Source organism: Oryx dammah, unplaced genomic scaffold, assembly GCF_014754425.2.
Source record: "Oryx dammah isolate SB20612 unplaced genomic scaffold, SCBI_Odam_1.1 HiC_scaffold_5, whole genome shotgun sequence".
NCBI classification, from domain to species: domain Eukaryota; kingdom Metazoa; phylum Chordata; class Mammalia; order Artiodactyla; family Bovidae; genus Oryx; species Oryx dammah.
Window position 1 is genome coordinate 98,932,825 of NW_024070189.1, and position 21,399 is coordinate 98,954,223.

Genomic DNA, 21,399 nt, shown 5'->3' on the forward strand with positions numbered 1-21,399 from the left:
AGAAGTAAAAACAAAAAATATTTGTACACATGAAGCTTATATGATATTATCTCAATAAATGATATATCAATAAAAATAAATTTAAAAAACACAAAGACACATATATATTGGTGTTTTCTAAGATCATTCATCCTTTGAAAATGGAAGAAAAATAAAACATTACTGAATTGAAATTACACCTGTGTTGGACAGGTTTGTTGAGATGGCCCTAAGTGAAGCTTTCTCTGTACCCATGTCTTTTGAAATATGACACTGTAGCACCTTGCATTAGGAGGAGGTGTTTCTTTCTCCACCTTTGTATCTGGGCTAGACTTAGGATTTTTATTTGCTTGAGTCCGTAGAGTTTGGTGAAAATAATGGTGTGCCTTGAGAGGACTTAGTGCATTTCTGCTGAATTCTCAAATAACTCTGCCTCAGAAACATAAATAAATCCAGCTGGGCTACCCCAGGTTCAAGAAGAGCTATGGAACAGAGCTTCACGGTTCCAGCCAAGAACATGATAAATCAGTCTATAGCTAGCTGGGGGCTTCCCTCATAGCTTAGTTGGTAAAGAATCTTCCTGCAATTCAGGAGACCTGGGTAGGGAAGACCCTCTTGAAAAGGACATGGCGACCCACTCCAGTATTCTCACTTGGAGAATGCCATGGACAGAGGGGCTGAAAGGCTATAGTACATGGGATCACAAGAGTCGGATATGACGTAGGGACTAAACCACCACCATAGCTAGCTGATTCCCCAGTGTGTTAGAATGCTCAGCCAAGATCAACAGAGCCTCCTCGTCTGTCTTTCAGGTAAATAAATACACAGGAGGATCCCAGAAGAGATCAGCACAATTCCAAACCATCCATTTTAATAAATCAATGCCACATCACTTGCTTTTATGATAGAGTGTTATGTAGCAATGGCATACTGATACAACAATCAAAAGAAACAGAAATTAAGGCAATTATAATAATTTCACAGGGCTTCCCAGGTGGCTCAGTGGTAAAGAATCTGCCTGCAAATGCAGGAGGCACAGGAGACGCAGGTTCAATCCCTAGGTCAGGAAGATCCCCTGGAGGAGGAAATGGCAATCCACTCCAGTATTCTTTCCTGGAGAGTCACATGGACAGAGAAGCATGGTGGATTACAGTCCAAAGGGTCCCAAGCAGTTGGACATAACTTAGCGACTGAGCTTCTTGCCATTTCTTAAATTTGAGAGAGTGGAAAATCATGAAAGAAAAAAACTGATGGATATGATAGAAATCACTAAGCCTAATCATGTGAGTTACATAAATTGCAATGAAGGAGGCAAAGTCAAAATATGAGAATTCCAAGAAATAGAGGAGCAAATTCCCTTCCACAATCTGATCAAAGATTCTGATCAGAGATTTATAATTTCTGACTCTGAGGCTTTGAAACTTTAAATTATGTTCCCTTCTTTAGCCCACAACCATTGGCCTTTTCAGAGCTGCCTTTCTGAAGAATGTTTGCAGAGCCCTCTTTATGTCTTTGTTCCTCAGACTGTAGATGAAGGGGTTCAGCATGGGTGTGACCACAGTGTCCATCACTGAGGCGATTGTACTTGAATGTGCACTGTGAGTAGCAGCAGAGCTAAGGTACACTTCTAGGCATGAGCCATAAAACAAGGAGACAACAAAGCCGAGACACACATGTAGAAAATGCTTTATATTTACCCTGAGCTGATGAGATTCCACATATGGAGGAAGCATCTTACAGTAAGAGTAAAATATACCTGGGACGGGACCACCACCCAGTAGCCCAGCTGCAAAATACATAACCATTTCATTAAGGACGTTGTCAGAACTGGCAAGTTGGATCAACTGTTTGAGTTCACAGAAACAGTGATGATTAACACATCTCTACAAAAAGAGCCTTGATACCATGAAGGTCCATATCAAGGAATGCAGGACACTAATGACCCAGCTAACTAGAACCAGAATTACACAGAGCTAGGGGTTCGTGATGACTGTGTAGTGCAAGGGGTGGCAGATGGCCACAAACCGATCATAGGCCATCACAGTCAGGAAGAAGTCATCCAACCCTGCAAACGGTATGAAAAAATGCATCTGGGTGATGCAGCCTTCATAGGTGATGGCTTTGCTCTCTTTCCATATGTTCTGCAGCATCTTCAGGATGGTGATGGAGGTGAAGCAGATGTCTACAAAGGACAGGTTGGAGAGGAAAAAGTACATGGGGGTGTGGAGGTGGGAGCCTGAACTGATGGCCAGGATGATGAGCAGGTTTCCAAACACAGTGACCAGGTACATGGGAAGGAAAAGACCAAATATGAGGGGCTGCAGTGCTGATTCCTCTGAAAATCCCAGAAGAAGAAATTCTGAAGCCTTTGTTAGGTTTCTTGGTGCCATTTGTTGATGTTGACTTTAAAAAAACATGACAATATGATTCATTTTTACAAAAAGGCCCACTACAGTGTTCAAAAAATACTATCTGTATTTTACTTAATTATATTTCTTAATTAATTTCAATATTTTGCAAGGACTTGATCCTCTTTAGGAAATTCCCTCTGTCATTTCTAACTTGCAAATGTGTTCCAGTTTTAGCATTTTCCCCAAGATGTCATATAATCCACATATTTAATGAGAAATTTTTTTCGTTCTTTTGGGCAGTATATATTGAGTGCAACTATATCTCAGGTGCTGTCTAGGCAATGTGCACAGGGTGCTGAAATATGAAAACTTTTAAAATCTGTCCATGGAGAAAATATATAATGAGATGTGTGTGTGTGCGGCAGGGAGGTGGCGGTTGGGGGGGTGGGCCTCGGTCAATTCTGACTCTTTGTAACCTCATGTACTGTAGCTTGCCAGGCTCCTCTATCCATATATCCATGGGATTTCCCAGGCCAGAATACTGGAGCGTGTTGCCATTTCCTCCTCTAGGATATATATGACTTGGGAGATGGTGAAATATTCTATGTAGCAATTTGAAAGCACATACAAGGGAAAGACTTATGAAGGGCTCCTATTATTTAAGGAAAGACATGCAAAAAATAGTTATCATTTGAACAGAGACCTCAAGGAAGAGAGAGCAGGAACCACGAACATGCCAGGCACAAGGAGAACGTTGTACCTGGAAGAGAGAGTAGCCAGTGCAAAGGCCCTGGGGAAGGCACCTGTCTAAGATATTGTAGTTTTTAAAAAAGACACCGATGTGGGAGAGGAGTAATGAGGGATAGGGGGTAAGAGTAAGAGGGAGAGTGGGGAGAGATGGTGCCAGAGGAGGCTGAGGAATAAGGTGGGCTCCCTGCTGCTGTTGACACTTCAAACCCCCACTGTGTTCTTCTAGCACTTTATGAAAGTGTTGCAGAAATGTTTAAATGGATCCCTTCTGTTGATCGAGTTCTGGCCTCTGTGTATGAGAGTCACCTTGGAATATGTGAGCTCGGTACCACTTCTCTGAAGACTCCTCACACTCCACAAGTCAAGAAAACAAAGATCTACAGTGGGACCCTGGTTTCCTAGGCTGTGTTACTTCCATGTTGTTTGCACCCTTGACTACCCTGATGAAGTTAAGGTTGATGGTGCTCAGGGTGGTTAGATCAGATTATGTAGAAATGGCATCCAGAAATTCCAGTTTGTACATTTCCCAGGTGGCTTCCCAGGTAGCGCAGTGATAAAGAATCTGCCTCCAATGCAGGTGATGCAAGAGACATGGGTTCAATACCTGGGTTGGGAAGATCCCCTAGAGTAGGAAATAGCAACCCACTTCCGTTTTCTTGCCTGGGAAATCCAATGAATCGAACAAGACTGAGCAGAGCAGCAGATTTCCCAGGCACCAATGAACTTGGTGCTCAGTTTTCGCAGTCATTTTATTCTTGTAGTAAAGGCACATAAAGATACGTTCAGTGAACATATGTGTCTCTGTATTGTTTACCTAAATATCTGTATCTTTTCTCAAAATTTCAAAACCTGGATTTTATATATATATGGATTCCCAGATGGCTAGTGGTAAAGAATCTACCTGCCAATGGAAGAGTCACTGGAGACAGTTTCCATCCCTGAGTTGGGAAGATCCCCTGGAGGAGGGCATGCCCACCCACTTTTGTATTCTTGCCTGAAAAATCCCATGGATGGAGGAGCCTGGTGGGCTGCAGTCAGTGGGGTCGCTAGGAGTCGGACACGACTGAGCGACTTCACTTTCACTTTTCACTCTCGTGCATTGGAGAAGGAAATGGCAACCCACTCCAGTGTTCTTGCCTGGAGAATCCCAGGGAAGGGGGAGCCTTGTGGGCTGCCGTCTCTGGGGTTGCACAGAGTTGGACACGACTGAAGCGACTGAGCAGCAGCAGCAGCAACACGCACACGATGACAGGTTATGCACATGTGTGTGCACGCTCTTTGTGTCCGACTCTTTGCGACCCTGTGGACTGTAACCCACCGGGCTCCTCAGTCCACGGGATTCTCCAGGCAAGAATACTGGAGTGGATTCTATGCCGTCATCCAGGAGATCTGCCCAACCCAGGGACCGAACTCACATTTCTTGTGTCTCCTGTGGTCATGCATTACAGGCAGATTCTTTACCCACTGAACCACCTGGGAAGCCCATGATACAGTCATATAAATAACAAATCATTAGAGTAGTAATTGGAGGCAAGTCTATGAGAAATTATTAAGAAGGAAAAAAACAGTAGGGAAATGATTGCACTACAACATGAGGAGCAATTTTGATGTGCAATGGCTCCTATTCATGCATTTGTAGAAAAGTGTATTGGCATGTATATGTAGATAGTATACAAAGAGAAGTTTTACAATAAATTAAGAATTTATGTGATAAATGTCAGTGAGAATGAAATTAGTCTAAGTCAAGTGGTTTCAAAACAACTGTATGTAACAAAATTGGGTGAAAATCTAAAGAAAATTATATAGAAATATGAAATAGTAATGATTTAACAACATCAACATGGGTCACCAATACAAAATTAAATTGCCAAGACTTGGGAGAAAAAGAAAATAACAGAATGAATTTTAAAATGCAATGAGAATGCATTACCTGAGTTATTTCCTCTTATATGAATATGTGTGGATTTCTATTTGTTTTAGGAAGACACAAGTGATCTTTAATTAAATGGTAATGAACCATGCCTTCCACATGAAGGCCAGGTTTGATGCAACTTTCAGAAACAGATCTAATCACACACACACACACACACACACACACACACACACACACACACAAACAATGGAAAGCAAAACAAAAGAAAGCAAAGGAAAACAGCAATACAAAGACTTGGAGAAATTAAATAGGGTGATTTATTAGCACTAAAGATGTAGTTACTTCACTGCCATTTTTGTTAAAACAAGAATTTACAAGTGAAGAATTCTAACCTGAGAACTCAATTCTTTCAGAAAAATTTAAAAAATGGAAAAGCAATGGAGGGAGTGCATGTGCTTGATTGATATACTGGTCACATGAAAACTATATACACTCACAATCTCTCTCAAATACATGTATACATACATGTACAAGCATGCATACGTGCTAAGTCGCTTGAGTTGTGTCTGACTCTTTGTGACCCCATGAGACAGTAGCCCGCCAGGGATTTTCCAAGCAAGAGTACTGGAGTGGATTGCCACGCCCTCCTCCAGGGGATCTTCCCAACCCAGGGATCAAACCAGCATCTCTTATGTCTCTTGCAATGGCAAGCGTGTTCTTTACCATTAGCACCACCTGGGAAGCCCCCTTCAGTTCAGTTCCATTCAGTTGCTCAGTTGTGTCCTACTCTTTGCGACCCCATGGCCTGCAGCACACCAGACTTCCCTGTCCGGCCCCTATACACACATAAAAGAGCTAAATAGCAAATAGCCTGTCTATGGCGGTAAAAAATGAATAAATAAATAACAGAAAAAAATAACAATCCATTGTTTGAAAACTTGGAAGTAACAACAGAAAATTTCTCCTATCTGCCTATATTAAAGCAAAAAATTCACACAGATAATTTGAGATAGAAAAAGTAAATGACTAATAAATCCATATACATATTCATCCTCTCAGATAATGAGATAGTTTCAAGGTAAGCACATCTGTATCCCCCTTTACACATCTTAATTTTTTCTTTTTACAGAAAATAATGTGAAAAAATGTCAAAAAATGTCTCTAGCACCTGCTTTTGCAAAGATATATTTGCAAGCACTTCTTCATATGAAATGTTTTCATCATTACAGAAACATTATGGAAATATGCTCCATTTTAAAAGTTAAAAAGAAATGCTTTCACTTCATTTTATAGCTCTCCAACTAATACCCTATCTCTCTGTTCCAGGTAATTAAGATATTTGGACGTATGTTCTACTTTTACTGGAAGGAATTTCTGTTTCTCCCCCATTTTCTAATGGGGCTTCCATTCTTAGCATTTAATTGACATCACAGAGCATTGTCTTGCTGAGTTCTACAGTCACTACTGTTTTTAGCATCATTAAAATACATTGATATTTTAATCAAGCAAGAAAACAATCACAATGGTCTCTGGGATACACTGAGGTAAACATTTTCTCAGGTGAACATTCTTGGATTTCATTCTATTTGTCATTCTTCTGCAGTGTCTTTTGGGCTTTTGAACTCACCAGCATGGGAACGCTGAGAGGAAGGACCTCGTGTGGAAGTCTGAAACCCTTCCTGGATGGTTGGTGATGGAGACTGAAGTTCTGTCCCCAGACAAATCAGCAAGAAAGGGCCATACATTGGTCCTTCACCAGACTTAGGACTCTAAAAGCAACAACTTGTCTCATCCATGCGCAGGTTGTACAAGTTCAGGGATACAGCAGAGGAGATATTCACAGCTCTCACTACATATATTCCCCTCTTGTTATTAATACAATGACCTGTAAGCACATGAAATTCCTGAGGGAGTTGGTCTGGACAGAAAGGATGTTTTTCCCTATTGATTCTCTGTTCTTAAGAGACCAGGTAATAAAGCCAGAAGAACTAAATCAGTGTTAATATTTCTCTATTAACTCTCTTGCCCTTCAGCTGACTAAATCTTCCAGCACTTTATCCCAATCCTGAGCTTAAGTTTTCTCCAGCCGGTGAGACTCAGGTAACTGTCTTGACTAGGCCCCTTGGTTCAATAAAGCATTGACCTATGGTGGGGACATAACTCATGAAATCCTTAGAAAAGCTTTTTTCCCCTTTCTGAGAGGGACAAGTGTGTTCCTATAATGTAAAACATTGGGCAGTGCACTCCATGGCTTCCTGACACTTTTGCTAAAACCTTTAGGAATTCCATATTACATCTGAAGTTAAGAGCTCCCAATTAGCCCTTGATTTAAAAAAGTTTTTAAGTTGTGAGATATATTTAGATACTGCCAAACACCATAACCTACCTCAACAGATTACAGAGATTATCAGATTTAATTTTTAGAGAAGCTTCTTCTGTGAGGTAGTACTACTATAACTCCATCCTCCATTTCAGAGGAATTTCACATTCTGCTAAAAATTACAAACCTGTTTTGGGACGGAGTCTTGACTGGAATTTTATCAGGATGTTTTCAGTTCTCAAACTCTGGTTTGTGGTTCCCAGTCAGAGAACTGGGTTTTGATCCTGGAGATATGTGGCAATGTCAAAGAAGATGCTGCTAAACACCCACAATACCCAGGACAGGACTCAACACAGATAATTGTCCTGCAAAACTGTTAACAGCTAGAAGGTGACAAACACACTTTAAACCAGCACTGCTCCAACTTTCTAGCTCCCCAGGTGGCTCAATGGTTAAGAATCTGTCTATCAATGCAGGGGATGCGGATTCGATCCAAATCAGGAAGATCCCCTGGAGAAGGAAATGGTAACCCACTCTAGAATTCTTGCCTGAGAAATCTGGACAGAGGAGTCTGGAGGGCTACAGTCCATGAAGTCTCAAAGAGTCGAACACGACTGAGCGACTGAACACACAAACACAGCTCCAAGTATATTGTGCATACAGGTCACTGAGGATTCTAATTCAACTATAAATTCCAGCTAAGTAAGTGTTCAGTGGGCCCAAGGGCCCGGCGTTTCTAACAGCTACCAGGAGGTGTGATGCTGCAGGTCCTGGTCTGTGGGTTATACTTTGAGTAACAAGGCTATAACTGTGATTAAGTCATAGGTAAGCTTAGGTGTTCTGTACCAAAAGAAAATCCACTTTTGTATGTAATTTTGAAAGCAAAAGGTTTTAATCCCTGCAGAGGTTGTAATAAAATTTGTTTTTGATTCTTCATATAAGGATTCTTGTTGTTGTTTATTCGGTCCCTAAGTCATGTCCAACTCTTTGCCTCCCCATGAGCTGCAGCATGCCAGGATTCCCTGTCCTTCACTATCTCCCAGAGTTTGCTCTTGAATTGTATCAAATCACATACATCAAGAAAATACTTTGTAATAATAGGCAGAATAAATGTCTCAAAAATATGTCCATATCCTAATCCTAAGAACTTTTAATATACATACATAAAGGCAAATTGTTGCAGAAGTTAATAGAAGTAGTCTTGTTCAGGTTTCAGAGGCTGTAATAGGCCTTTGACTGAACAGAGACCCTGAAGGGAGTTTCATGCCAAACTGCTGACCAACAGAAAGGTGTGTGTGCTCCATCATGTCTGACTTTGCCGCCCAGTGGATGGTAGCCCACTGGGCTCCTCTGTCCATGGGATTTTCCAGGCAAGGATACTGGAGTAGATTGCCATTTCCTCCACCAAGGGATCTTCCCAACATGGGGGCTGAACCTGAAACTCCTGCATTGGCAGGTTGATTCTTTACCACTGAGCCGCTTGGGAAGCCCCATGAATTACCTGGGTTTGTATAAAGTCATTACAATGGACTTCTGAATGTGGAGGAAAGAGGAAGAAAAATTGGAGTCAGAGATTTGAGGATGCTACACTGCTGGCTTTGAAGATGAGGAAGGACCATGAGACAAGGAATGAAGGTGCCTCTAGAAAGTAATCTAGGAGGGCAAGACCTTCTTCCCTGGAGTGTCCACATGGATCCCAGATTTCCCAGACCTCTTGTATTCGGCTCAATAAATGAGTTCTGACTTCTAGAACTGCACCTGTAAATGCAGGTACAAGTTTATAATTAGAGACATAGCTCAACAACAAGTGGAGGAGCACATAGAGAAATGCTTTTATAGTTAAGACAGAAGCAAGGCAGAGATGCAGCTGGAAAGAAAGGGCATGGACATCCCCCCAGTGAGGAGGAGCACAGTAAAGTGGCAGTTAAGTGATTTATATGGTTCAGTTCTTTCTGGTCATCGTTTACCTTCAGCCAAAATAGCTTCTTTTTCCATACCTGACTTACCCTGGGACTCTCCCTTGGGTGCACCCGCATCCCTCAGCCAAGATGGATCTCAAAGTGAAGGCTTCTGGGAGGAGTAAGACTCTTAATGACCTGGCGTTATCCCCTGAGTTTGGGCCCCCAAATAAACTTTCTGAGCATGTGCAGGGTCTCCCTTCTCCTAAAAGCGGGGATGGGGAGAGGGGGAGGGGGGAGTGGAGATCCCTTAATCCTTTGCTTTGTCCTTGCCATGTCTATACATTAAGGTGTTTACAAGAGGTGAAGACTGGCTATTTACCCTATTTACCTTGTTTCTGTTGTTACTTCCATTTCAGAGGTCAAACAAGAGGCTGATTGTAAATGCCTTAAACTGGAGCCCACCTATCTCTTGTCTCAGGAAATGCAAACAGGAAGCCAGTTGTAAATATTTAACCTGAAGCCCATCTATGTCCTGCCTCATTTGACCCTATGTGGTCTAACCAGTACTGTCCAGGTGCTGTTGAAATAATATATTAGCAAAAGAGTGATGACCTATACTAAAACATGGGTATTAATTTCAAGTTTCATTATAATGTCTCCTTTCACCTTATTTCTTTCCCTTTCCCCTATACTCCTGTCTTGGCTTCATGTAGAAATGCTACTCTTCAAGGACCATTATCTTCTTGACTTTCTGTAACAATATGTAGATCCTAAACCCGTTGTCTTATTCTTTAACTACATATGGATATTGTTGCTTGGTTATTAAAATCTTTTCTTGAGTGGTCATTATCTTACAATATTTCTAAAACTCCCTTAAAATCTCCTTTCTATCTTTAACCCTCTAGTGATATTTCTAAACTATTTAATTATCCCTAACAAGTGTGCTTAACTGAGAGAATAAGTACATAAATAACATACACATGTACATACTTCATAATTTTGAATGTGTTCTTTTTGACTACACAAGTACTTTTATAGTTTCAGATTTTCTCACAGCATCCTTCTTCACAAATTATGCTGAATTTTTTCATATTACCTTTGGAAGTAAGGAAAGGGGGACTGGGGAATTACATTTCTAAAAAATACATAACAAAACAGTAAAATTATCATATACATTCTCAAATTGTATAAAAATGGAAGCAGGCAATACATACTCTAAACTGTTAAATGACTTTCTAAATTCTTCAACTGGTACACTTTAAATGAGTACAGTTTACTGCTTGTATATTTGCTTTAATAAATTTATTAGAATTTTAAAAATGTAATATCCATGCCAAGGTAGAATCTGGAGCAAATATAGCTGAGTCACAGCTGACTGGGATGGGAGATATCTTTTCTAACAGGCAGAAATTAAGGTTTCATATGTGTGTATTAAGATAGTAAAATTAAGGTAATTCACATTTAATAAATTTATTTCCCCTTGCAGATTAGAAGCTTAACCTCCACATATGAAAGTTGTTCAGTGACAAATTCTTCAAGTCAGAGGAGCAGTACAGCCACACACAACATCATGGATGAGCCTTTGAAATACAAGGTAGAGATTCATGCCCGACTACAGACTCATGAGAAGCCCTGCAGAGATCAGAACAACTTCACACCATTCCATCTCATTTGAAAGAGAGATACTATATTAAACAATTTTATTTTAGGCAAGTTTGTATGCAGCAATAACTAACTGATGAAATAATCAAACTGGATGAAACTGAGAGCAATAATAATAAACTAATTCTATGTATTCCAGGACCTTGTTCTGATAGTTGAAGATAACATTCATAATCACTCAGTTGTTCAAGTTTGTTTCATATAGCTCTATGAAAAAGGGACTCCAGTGAGGTCCATTTGATGTCCCATGGAGAGGTTGGAAGGACACAGATATTTGCACAATCACATACCTGAAGAGAATCTGAGTTTTCTATGTGTCATCCTTTAATAATGAGGCTAATACTTAATGGACATTATTGATACTGTTCATTCTCTGCCCCCATAAAGGCCTGACAGAATTATGAATAGATGGAGATATGTTATTAAGAGAAATGAAAAGAATAATAATTACTGAAAGCACTAGAAATTTCTAATCAGGAATAAAAAATAATTAAATATATATATATATATATATATATCCCACCAGTCGTTCAACTTAAAGAATGTACCTTTCAAACAGATACTCATAGTCCATATTTTAATGAATCCATGAATCATCTGAAAAATATAGATTTTGCATAGTAATAAATGCATGATTTCATATTTTGGTTTGTGTTACATAAAGTGAAGTCTAAGGTCCTATTATATCAATCTATTTTTTCAAATTTGTCTTTCACTGTAGATTTCACTTGGAAACATGTAACATATTATCAGTATTTGCCAGTAATGATGGAAGACACAGTGGACACCAGCTTATATCAGGGCAAGACCCTAATGAGTAGCAAAATATCCTATGACCAGTGATAACAACCAGTAATTTAAAATTTGTATTATCAAGAAGAGTAACTAAGAAAGGGATATGCACAGAATGATGTTGAGAAAAATTAAAACTACATTCTCAGTTTTCCTCTTTTATAAACTTATTAATAGTTGTGAATGCCAAAAGTAGGGATCTTCCCCCATAGGGGTTGAATAATTCATAACTCTTCTTTTAGTCAAGCAAAAGAAAACAATGCTCACTCTAGCCTTACTATTTCATCTGAGGAGAAATTACTCTTAAGAGATCATGTGGTCCCTTGATATAATGGGAATTTCCAATGTTTTATATCCAAAACTGGAAACATGGGAGAATAGGAAACTTAACAGGGAGAAATATAGGATATCAGACATCACAAAGCATAAAAGTGAGTTACATAAATTGTATAAAGTTGATTCAATGTATGGCAAAACCAATACAGAACTGTAAAGTAAAATAAAAAAATTTAAAAAAATAAATGAATATACTAAAAAAAAATAATAAAGTTGAAATCAAAATAAAGTTTTCAAGAAAAATAGAAGAGGCATCTTCTATTTCCACAATCTGACCAAACAATGGCAACACTGGGCTCAATGTTTGAGCTCTGCTACTACAGGTACTTCTTAAGATCTATGACAATAGGACCTTTTAAAATTACCATTCCAAAGAGTTTTTTCAGACCCTTCTTTATGTCTTTATTCCTCAGACTGTAGATGAAGGGGTTCAGCATGGGTGTGACCACAGTGTACATCACCGAGGCTGTTGCACTTGAGTGTGAGCTCCGAGTACCAGCCAAGCTAAGGTAAACACCTAAGCCTGTACAATAAAATATCGAGACAACTAAAAGGTGTGATGCACAGCTGGAAAATGCTTTATACTTCCCCTGAGCAGATGAGATTCTATGTATGGAGGAAACTATCTTAGAGTAAGAGTAAACGATACATATAAGGGAACCACCAGCCAGGAACACAGCTTTAAAATACATCTCCAAATTATTGAGAAAGGTGTCAGAACAGGCAAGTTGGATCATCTGATTGAGTTCACAGAAAAAATGGGGAATTTCTAAGACTGTACAGAAGGACAGTCTCAACATCATTAAGCTTTCTAACAAGGAATTCAGGACACTGATGATCCAGGACACCAGCACCATCAGTCCACAGATCCGGGGGCTCATGATGACCGTGTAGTGCAGGGGGTGGCAGATGGCCACAAAGCGGTCATAGGCCATCACAGTCAGGAGGAAGACGTCCAATCCTATAAAGAGTGCAAAAAACTGCATCTGGATAATGCAGCCTTCATAGGTTATAACTTTACTCTGTGCCCAAATGTTCTTCAGCATCTTTGGGATGGTGGTGGAGGTGAAACAGACATCTACAAAGGACAGGTTGGAGAGGAAGAAGTACATGGGGGTGTGCAGATGGGGATCTGAGCTGACGACCAGGATGATGAGCAGGTTTCCAAACATAGTGATCAGGTACATGGAGAGAAAAAGCCCAAAGATGAGGGGCTGCAGTTCAGGTGACTCTGAAAATCCCATAAGAAGAAATTCTGAACTTCCTGTTTGGTTCCTTACTGTCACACGGTGGGTATGATTACCAGGAAAGCGGTAAATACCATGACTGTTTTCATACAAACTGGCATTATTCACATTTTTTAAATGGGACCATATATCTTTTGCCATGAAGAAGTTAATTTCAGTATTTTGTTCATGGATTTGAATCTTTTTAGGGATTTCCCTGTGCCATCTCTAATTAGCAAGTTGTTCCTCAAGATGTCATATATTCAAGTTTTTAATGAGAAATTCTTTCACATATTTGAGGAATTTGTCTTGAATTGAGACAAATACCAGGCACTGTACATGCAATAAATGCACCGTTCTGAAAAACAAAAATTCCAAAATCCAGTTATGGAGAAGAGAAGCAAATAAAAAACAATAGAAGTGTGTCCAATGGTTATTGATGCTATGAAGATAAAGCAGATGTAATAGAGAGAGTCAAGGAAAGATGCTATTTTTAAATACATGTTCAGGAAGAAACTCCAAACAAGGTGCTATTTGAACAGATTTCAAGGAGGAGAGAGCCAGTGACGTGAGCATAACTGGGAAAGTGTGTGCCTGGCAAGGGAAGAACCAGTGCAAGGGCCTGGAAAGTGCTTGTGTAAGATGGTCCAGTCCAGAAAAGGAAGCCACTCTAATGAGGGACATGAGCAGGTGGGTGAGAGAGGAGAGATGGCGTCAGAAGATATAGAAAAATGAGATGGCCTTCCTGCTACTGCTGAAACTTCAAGACACAGAGTCCCCGTATCAACGTTATGTACTTTCAGCACTTATGAAATTCAATTTTAAAAGACTATATGAAATAAAACTGATAGACATCCAAAACCAATCTCTATATATTTATACATATATGTGTGTATATATATACACATATATATTTTAGTTATAATTTAATATCAGTGTGGGTCATGTTGCAGTGAAACGGGGAAAAAGAGGAGTGAATTTTTCCTGTCCCTTTCCTGAGAATGAAGACACAGATAACACTGAGCAGGCCTGAACATTCCTAGTTTTTACTTCAACTGTTCCTAATCTGTAGTCTTTAACTGAGTTTGCTTTTCTGCCCCCAAAGTCTGCAGGAGCTTCATTTTGCACCTATTATCCTTTTTTGCTGTTGTTGTTGTTCACTCGCTAAGTCATGTCATACTCATGCCAACACATGGACAGCAGCACCGCAGGCTTCCCTGTCTAACCCTAACTCTAACCCTGATTATCCTTTGACTCTATGCTAAATACATCCCTTACCTGGTGCTTACCTTTACAGCACTCTCCCCCTTTTAGTTCTTTTTACATATCAGAAAGAAGGTCACAGAGTCCCCTGAGTGCCAGATTAGATTACAAGATTACTGATGCCAGCCTATGACTGTTTCTGAAACAATACAAGAGGAAGAAGACAAGATCCCTTGCACATTTGTTCCTCATCACCAACTCCTGACTGTGAAACTTCATCTTACACAAGCCTCTGTGATCTCAGGGAGGGAGCAGTGAGCGGTGGCATGAAGCAAGATCTAGATTCCCTGCCCAGGAATTGAACCTGGGTAGCCTGGATGAGAACCAGGAATCCTAGCTACTGTCCACTAAAAACTATAATCACAGCCTGAAAGTAGAGAGTTATTTCATTGGGTGGGAATGTTAAGGACTCAGAGCCAGGAAGACAGAATCTCAGTAGCTCTGAGAAAACTGCTCCAAGGAGGCAGGAAGGGATGTCAGGCTATATACAAGTTTGCAACAAAGGGAGCAGGCAGTCTGAACATCGAAGATCAGGTATCACGTCAAGGAATTTACCATTCTATGTATGAGAAGCTGCAAGCCTCTGGGCTCACTGAATTCATTCCTTTCATATGCATCTCAGCTATCTGGGGCCAACCCTGTTTCTGTGTTTCACTTGCTTCTTGCATTCCCCCAGCTCCTCAGCAATCAACTTGCAGGTGGCAGCATCTGCTGGATCATAGCTTGGGAAGCTCACGTTCACATTTGAAGGCCAGAAATCGCTGATGGCTGTGACATGTCTTGTTTATTGATATGGCAGGAGACATTTTCATTTCTCACCAACAAACCAGCAAGGGCTATAGGCTAGAAGCTGCTTTCCTCTGGATTTTTGCTCCCACTGAAAAGTGTGTTTATCACAGAGGCAGAAACCACAAATGCAGGTACAAAGTTTATTATTAGAGGCACAGAACAAGTGGGAAAGCACATAGAGTAATGGTTTGTTTAGTTGAGGTAGAAGCAAGGCAGAGATGCACACCCAGAGAGAAAGAGTGTGGGCATTCCCCCCTGGTGAGATGGTTAGTCACTTATATAAGCCAGTTCTTCTGGGTCTTCATTTTCCTTCAGACCAGTTGCCTGCTTTCTTTTTCCACACCTGACCTACCCTAGGTCCCTCCCCTGGGGTGCAGGCTCACACACCCCGCAGCCAAGATAGATTTTGAAGTTAAGGCTTCTGGGAGGAGCAAGACTCATTATGGTCTGGCATTATCCCTTGAGTTTTGACCCACAAGGAGCCCTTCTGAGCCTGTGTAGTGTCTCCCTTGTCCCCAAAAGAGGGAGGAACAGAAATCCCTTAATCCTTTACTCAGAGTTTTGCCTCCCTTTGTCCTTGCCATGATTATTTCCCTGAGATGTTTACAAGAGATAAAGAAAGATTGCTCATTTATGCTGTTTCTGTTGTTACTTCCATTTTGGAGGGCAAACAGGAGGCTGGTTGTAAACATCTAACCTGGGGCCCTTCTGTCTCCTATATCACCTAGACTCCTCATGGAAAGAGGTACAGTTCTTGAGGCATTAGCCTACTGTGCTCCCCTCTCTGCCAGCTGAGAATTAAAGCCACTTTTCTATTTCCTCCAAATTCTGTCTCCGTATATTTTATTCAGGTTTGGTGGGCAAGAAAGCCAAGATTTTGGCCTGCAAAAGCCACTAATTCACTTGTAGATTACCAAAATCTTGGAAATAAAATTAAATGAGAGAAAATCTTTAAAATATTGAGAGGAATTAATATCTAAATAAATTATCATTCCCTCTTACACAAAGACCTGTGTGTGTGTGCACGCGTGCTTAGTCTCTCAGCCGCTTAGTCTCTCTCAAAGCCGACTCTTTGAGACCTCACGGACTGTAACCCACCATGTTCCTCTGTTCATGGAATTCTCCAAACAAGAATACTGGAGTGGGTTGCCGTTCCCCTCTCCAGAGGATCTTCTCCACCCAGGAAACAAACCCAGGTCTCCTGCATTGCAGGCAGATTTTTTACTGGCTGAGCCACCTGGGACGCTCCATTACACAGAGACAAAAGGATTCAAATACACATATGGAAGACAAAGGTGATTTTCGTCTAATGTAAAGATGATTGCCTTAACAAATAGTTATTTTGGTGCAACTTTTAGAAATAGATCTAATCACCAAAGAAGGAAAAGAACAGTGAGGATCAGTAGATATGAAAAGTAGTTGGATATATGCAGAGTGATTTAATAACACCAAGTATGCAAAAGAGGGGTTTTCTAGATGTCTCAGTGGTAAAGAATTTGCTTGCCAACATAGGAGACTCAAGAGACATGGGTTCAATTTTGCACATACTTATATATACTTATATATATACATATATACATATTGCTTTTGAACTGTGGTGTTGGAAAGAATCTTGAGAGTCCCTTGACCTGCAAAGAGAACAAACCAGTCCATCCTAAAGGAGATCAGTCCTGAATATTCTTTGGAAGGACTGATGCCGAAGCTGAAGCTCCAATATTTTGGCCACCTGATGCGAAGAACTGACCCATTGGAAAAGACCCTGGTGGAGGGAAAGATTGAAGGCAGGAGGAGAAGGGGATGACAGAGGATGAGATGGTTGAATGGCATCACCAACTCGATGGACATGAGTTTGAGTAAGCTCTGGGAGTTGGTGATAGACAGGGAAGCCTGAAGGGCTGCAGTCTACAGGGTCACAAAGAGTCGGACAGGACTGAGCGACTAAACTGAATTTATATATATATATATATATACACACACACACACACACACACACACAGAGATGGCCAGTCCCTGGTGGCTCAGAGGTTAAAACGTCTGCCTGCAATGCAGGAGACCTGGATTCAATCCCTGGGTTGGGAAGATGCCCTGGAGAAGGAAATGGCAACCCACTCCAGTATTCTTGCCTGGAGAATCCCATGGACGGAGGAGTCTGGTGGGCTACAGTCCATGGGGTCACAAAGAGTCGGACATGACTGAGAGACTTCACTTTATATATATATACACACACACATACAATAACTAAATGGTAAAGAAAAATATCGATTAAAAATTCCAATTCTTTGAGGATACAAGCAAAAAAAGAAATAGAAAAAAAAATTTGAATTTTCTATAAAAGCAAAGGACTTAAGCAAGTAGAAAAACAGTCAAATAGAGAATGTAACTAGCAAAGTATTCTACAAATATATTCAGTCTTACATGTAGAGAAATGATTGCAAACTAATCCATTAACATTCCCATTTTCACACAATATTTTTATTTGAATATTAACTAGAGATATTGTGAAATGCTTGTGTCACAAAAGCTATTTTAAGGTAATGTTTACCTGCATTCCTTGGATAGGACTTAAAAAAAAAGAAAAACTGTACTTACATCACTGTACATGCCTCCACAACACCCTGATCTTCTCTTTCAATTAATTGCAAACATCCTTGGACTTAAGTCCTACTTTTACTGGAATAGTTTACACCTCCCATTTCCTCTTCTAATTGAATTTCCGTGTTCACTATTGGTGCTTACCAGGTGTCTCAGATAGTAAAGAATTTGCCTCCCAATTCAGGAGACACAGGAGACAAGAGTTATGTCCCTGGGTCAGGAAGATCCCCTGAAGAAGAAAATGACAACCCACTTCAGTATTCTTGCCTGGAGAATTCCATGGACTGAGGAGTCTGGCGGGCTATAGCCCAAAGAGTTGCAATGACCCTCGCATTGTAGAGTTTAATGTTCCCTTTTACTTCTGGCTTCATAAATTAATGTATGAGTTGTTAAGCACAAAATCAACCCCGATGATCTTAGCTCTGGATTAGTCTGTACTGTCTCCCAGGTAAACTCAGGTAAAGGTTCTTGCCTTGTATTCCCTTTCACCTTCTCTTGCCGTATTTACTGGACTATTTAACTCACCTGGGTGGAGTCTCTGAGATGAAGGTCTCAATATAGATGTCAAAATCCTCTTAACGGTTGATGATGGAGAAAGAAGGTGTGTTTCTAGATGTTAGAGTGGGACGGAGTCAAGCACTGGTTTGCCAGCAGGAGTTATGACTCCAAAAGCAACAGCCATATCCTGGCTAGCCCAAGGTTGCCCAGGCTGAAGGATGCAGCAGAGGATATATTTACTGCTCCCTGTACCTGCTCATTAGCACATTCCGCTTGTTTCACCACCTCTAAGTAATTCATTCCCCATAGGAGTAGACAGGAAGATTTTCCTGTTTATTCTCTTTGTCTATGAGACAATGTAACAAGCCAGACAAATCAGTGTATTACTCCTTCATGATCTCATCTGTCCTCCAGAGGAATAAACCTTATGATCCCAGCACCAAATCCCATCCCTGAGTTCACGTTTTCTCCAGAGTGTAGGCTTGAGGCTTCTTTCTTGATTAGTCCATAATCAATTGCATGAGTGCTTGTTCAGTCATGTCTGACTATTTCCACCCCATAGGCTATAGGCTCCTCTCTCCATGGGATTCTCCAGGCCAGAATACTGGAGTGGGTAGCCTTTCCCTTCTCCAGGGGATCTTCCCAACCCAGGGATCGAACTCAGGTCTCCCACATTGCAGGTGGATTCTTTACCAGCTGAGCCACAAGGGAAGCCCAAGAATACTGGAGTGGGTAGCATATCCCTTCTCCAGGGGATCTACCCAACTCGGGAATTGAACCAGGGTCTCCTCCATTGCAGGCAGATTCTTTACCAACTGAGCTATCAGGGAAGCTTGCACATTCGTTAGTAGTGCTGTTTATTATCCTATGACACATTCAGAAATAATGATATTTAGGCTTGGGGAGATTACATTTTTCACAATTACATTCAAAACAAAGAAAGACTATTTTGCACTTCCTTGATATGTACTAATAGAATCAGGCAGAATGTACTTGGTTTGTATATGGTTATTTCACTTGTACAAACTGTACACTTTATTTTATTTTTCCAGCTCTATTGACAGGTAGTTCACCTATCATATTGTGCAAGTTTAAGGTATACAGTATAATGATCTGTTATATTGATATATTCCCAAACAATTACTCAATAAAGTTAATTAATACCTTCATTGCCTCAGGAAATTATTTTTTCTTGGGTGAGAACAGTTAAATTTTACTCTCTTAGAACATTTCAAGGATATACTTGAATGGCAGTTAACTACTGCCACCAGGCTGACTCTTAGATCTTCAAAATTTATTCATCTTATAACTGGAACTTTGGACTCTTTGACCAACATCTCCCAAAATTCCCCATTCACCAGGTTCTGGAAACCAGCATTGTATTCTTTATTTCTATAATGCTAGACTTGTTAAATTCCACATATATGTAAGACAACACAGTATTTGTTTTTCACTAATTAAATTATTTCACACAGCATGATGTCCTCAAAGTTCAACCATATTATCACTAGAGGCAGGATTTCATTCTTTATTACTGCCAAAGATATTATAATATACATACAGTAAACATTTTTTAAAAAATCCACTCACAGACCAATGGACACTTTGGTTGTATTCTTGTCTTGCATATAGTGAGCAATGTTGCAATGAATATGGTTGTACATATCTCTTCAAGAGAATGAATTTAATTCTTTGAATATATGCCCAGGAATGGAAGTTCTAGATAATATCCCAGTTTTAGGGCTTTCCTGGTGACTCATATGGAAAAGAACCCTCCTGCAATGCAGGAGAGGTAGGTTCAATCCCTGGGTTGGGAAGATCCCCTGGAGTAGTGAATGGCAACCTACTCCAGTATTCTTACCTGGAGAATTCCATGGACAGAGGAGCCTGGCAGACTATAGTCCTTGGTGTCACAAAGAGTCAAACAGGACTAGACGACTAACACTTTCAATTTTTTTCATTTTTAAGTGACTTTTCTACTTTTTTTTTGCATAGTGGCTGTACTATAAATTACATTAGCACCAATAGTGTGCAAGAGTTCACTTTTCTGCACATCCACAGGAACATTCTCACTGTTTTCAATTCAGTTCAGTCTCTCAGTCATGTCCGACTCTTTGTGACCCCACGGACTGCAGCACGCTGGGCATCCCTGTGCATTATGAACTCCCAGGGCTTGCTCAAACTCATGCCCATCAAGTCGGTGATACCATCTAACTATTTTTTTTATTATTTTTTAATATAAATTTATTTATTTTAATTGGAGGTTAATTACTTTACAATATACAACAAGTATACACATATTCCCATCCTAAACCCCCTCGTAGTATTTCAATATTTCATTTTATTGTGGTGATATTAGCTTACAGTATTATAACTGTTTAATGTTGCAACATTAGATTTTGAATTCTCTGTACACAGTGGTATGCTCAGCACCAACAATTTTTTTGTTTTCATCTGTTAATATTATTCACCTTCTTTATTCATTTTTTCCTCCATCTATCACACTTTCCCTCAAGTAACCACTACTCTGTTCCTTTTATCAATATGTAAATTTTTGTTTTGTTTGTGAATTGTTTTGTTTGTGATATTTTTATATTCCACATGTATGTGAAATATATAGTATTTGTCTTTTGCTGTCATTTCTTTCACTTAGCATAATATTCTCAAGATCTTTCCATATTGTTGCAAATGCTAAAGTTTCACTCTTTTTTACCTAAGTAGTATTGCACTGCATGTCTGGGTTTATATATGCACACATACGTATCCTTTATCCTTTATCCATTATATAATATCCTTTACCCGCATTGCCTTTATCCATTCTTCTGTTGATGAGTACTTAGGCTATGTCTTTATCTTGACCATCATAAATATGCACCCATGATCATAGTGATGCATATTAATTAGTATTTTCATTTACTTGGAGAAGGGCCTTCCCTGGTTGCTCAGTGGTAAATAGTCTGCCGGCCAATGCAGGAGACACAGGAGATGGGGGTTCGATCCCTGGATCAGGAATCTCCCCTAGAGAAGGAAATGGCAGTTATTCTTGCCTGGAAAATCCCATGGACAG

General features: G+C 40.1%; 1 protein-coding gene and 1 pseudogene across 1 annotated transcript; both read right to left on the minus strand.

Moving 5' to 3' along the window:
- Positions 1-1,421: 1,421 nt before the first annotated feature.
- Positions 1,422-2,369, minus strand: LOC120864628 (annotated as a pseudogene).
- A 9,912-nt stretch (positions 2,370-12,281) lies between these two features.
- LOC120864629 (olfactory receptor 7A17-like) lies at positions 12,282-13,151 on the minus strand. The gene is made up of 2 exons (XM_040241658.1): positions 12,797-13,151; positions 12,282-12,511 (listed from the first exon to the last, which is right to left on the minus strand). Exons 1-2 carry the CDS (start codon positions 13,149-13,151, stop codon positions 12,282-12,284), a joined length of 585 nt encoding a protein of 194 aa, XP_040097592.1.
- Between the last annotated feature and the right edge of the window lie 8,248 nt (positions 13,152-21,399).

Bases quoted from the DNA above. Each gene is read 5' to 3' on its own strand.
- LOC120864629 (XM_040241658.1), bottom strand. From the start codon at position 13,151: ATGTACCTGATCACTATGTTTGGAAACCTGCTCATCATCCTGGTCGTC. The intron at 12,512-12,796 runs GTGTCCTGAATT...CACACCTTTTAG, and splicing joins GCTGGTGTCCTGGATCATCA to TTGTCTCGATATTTTATTGT.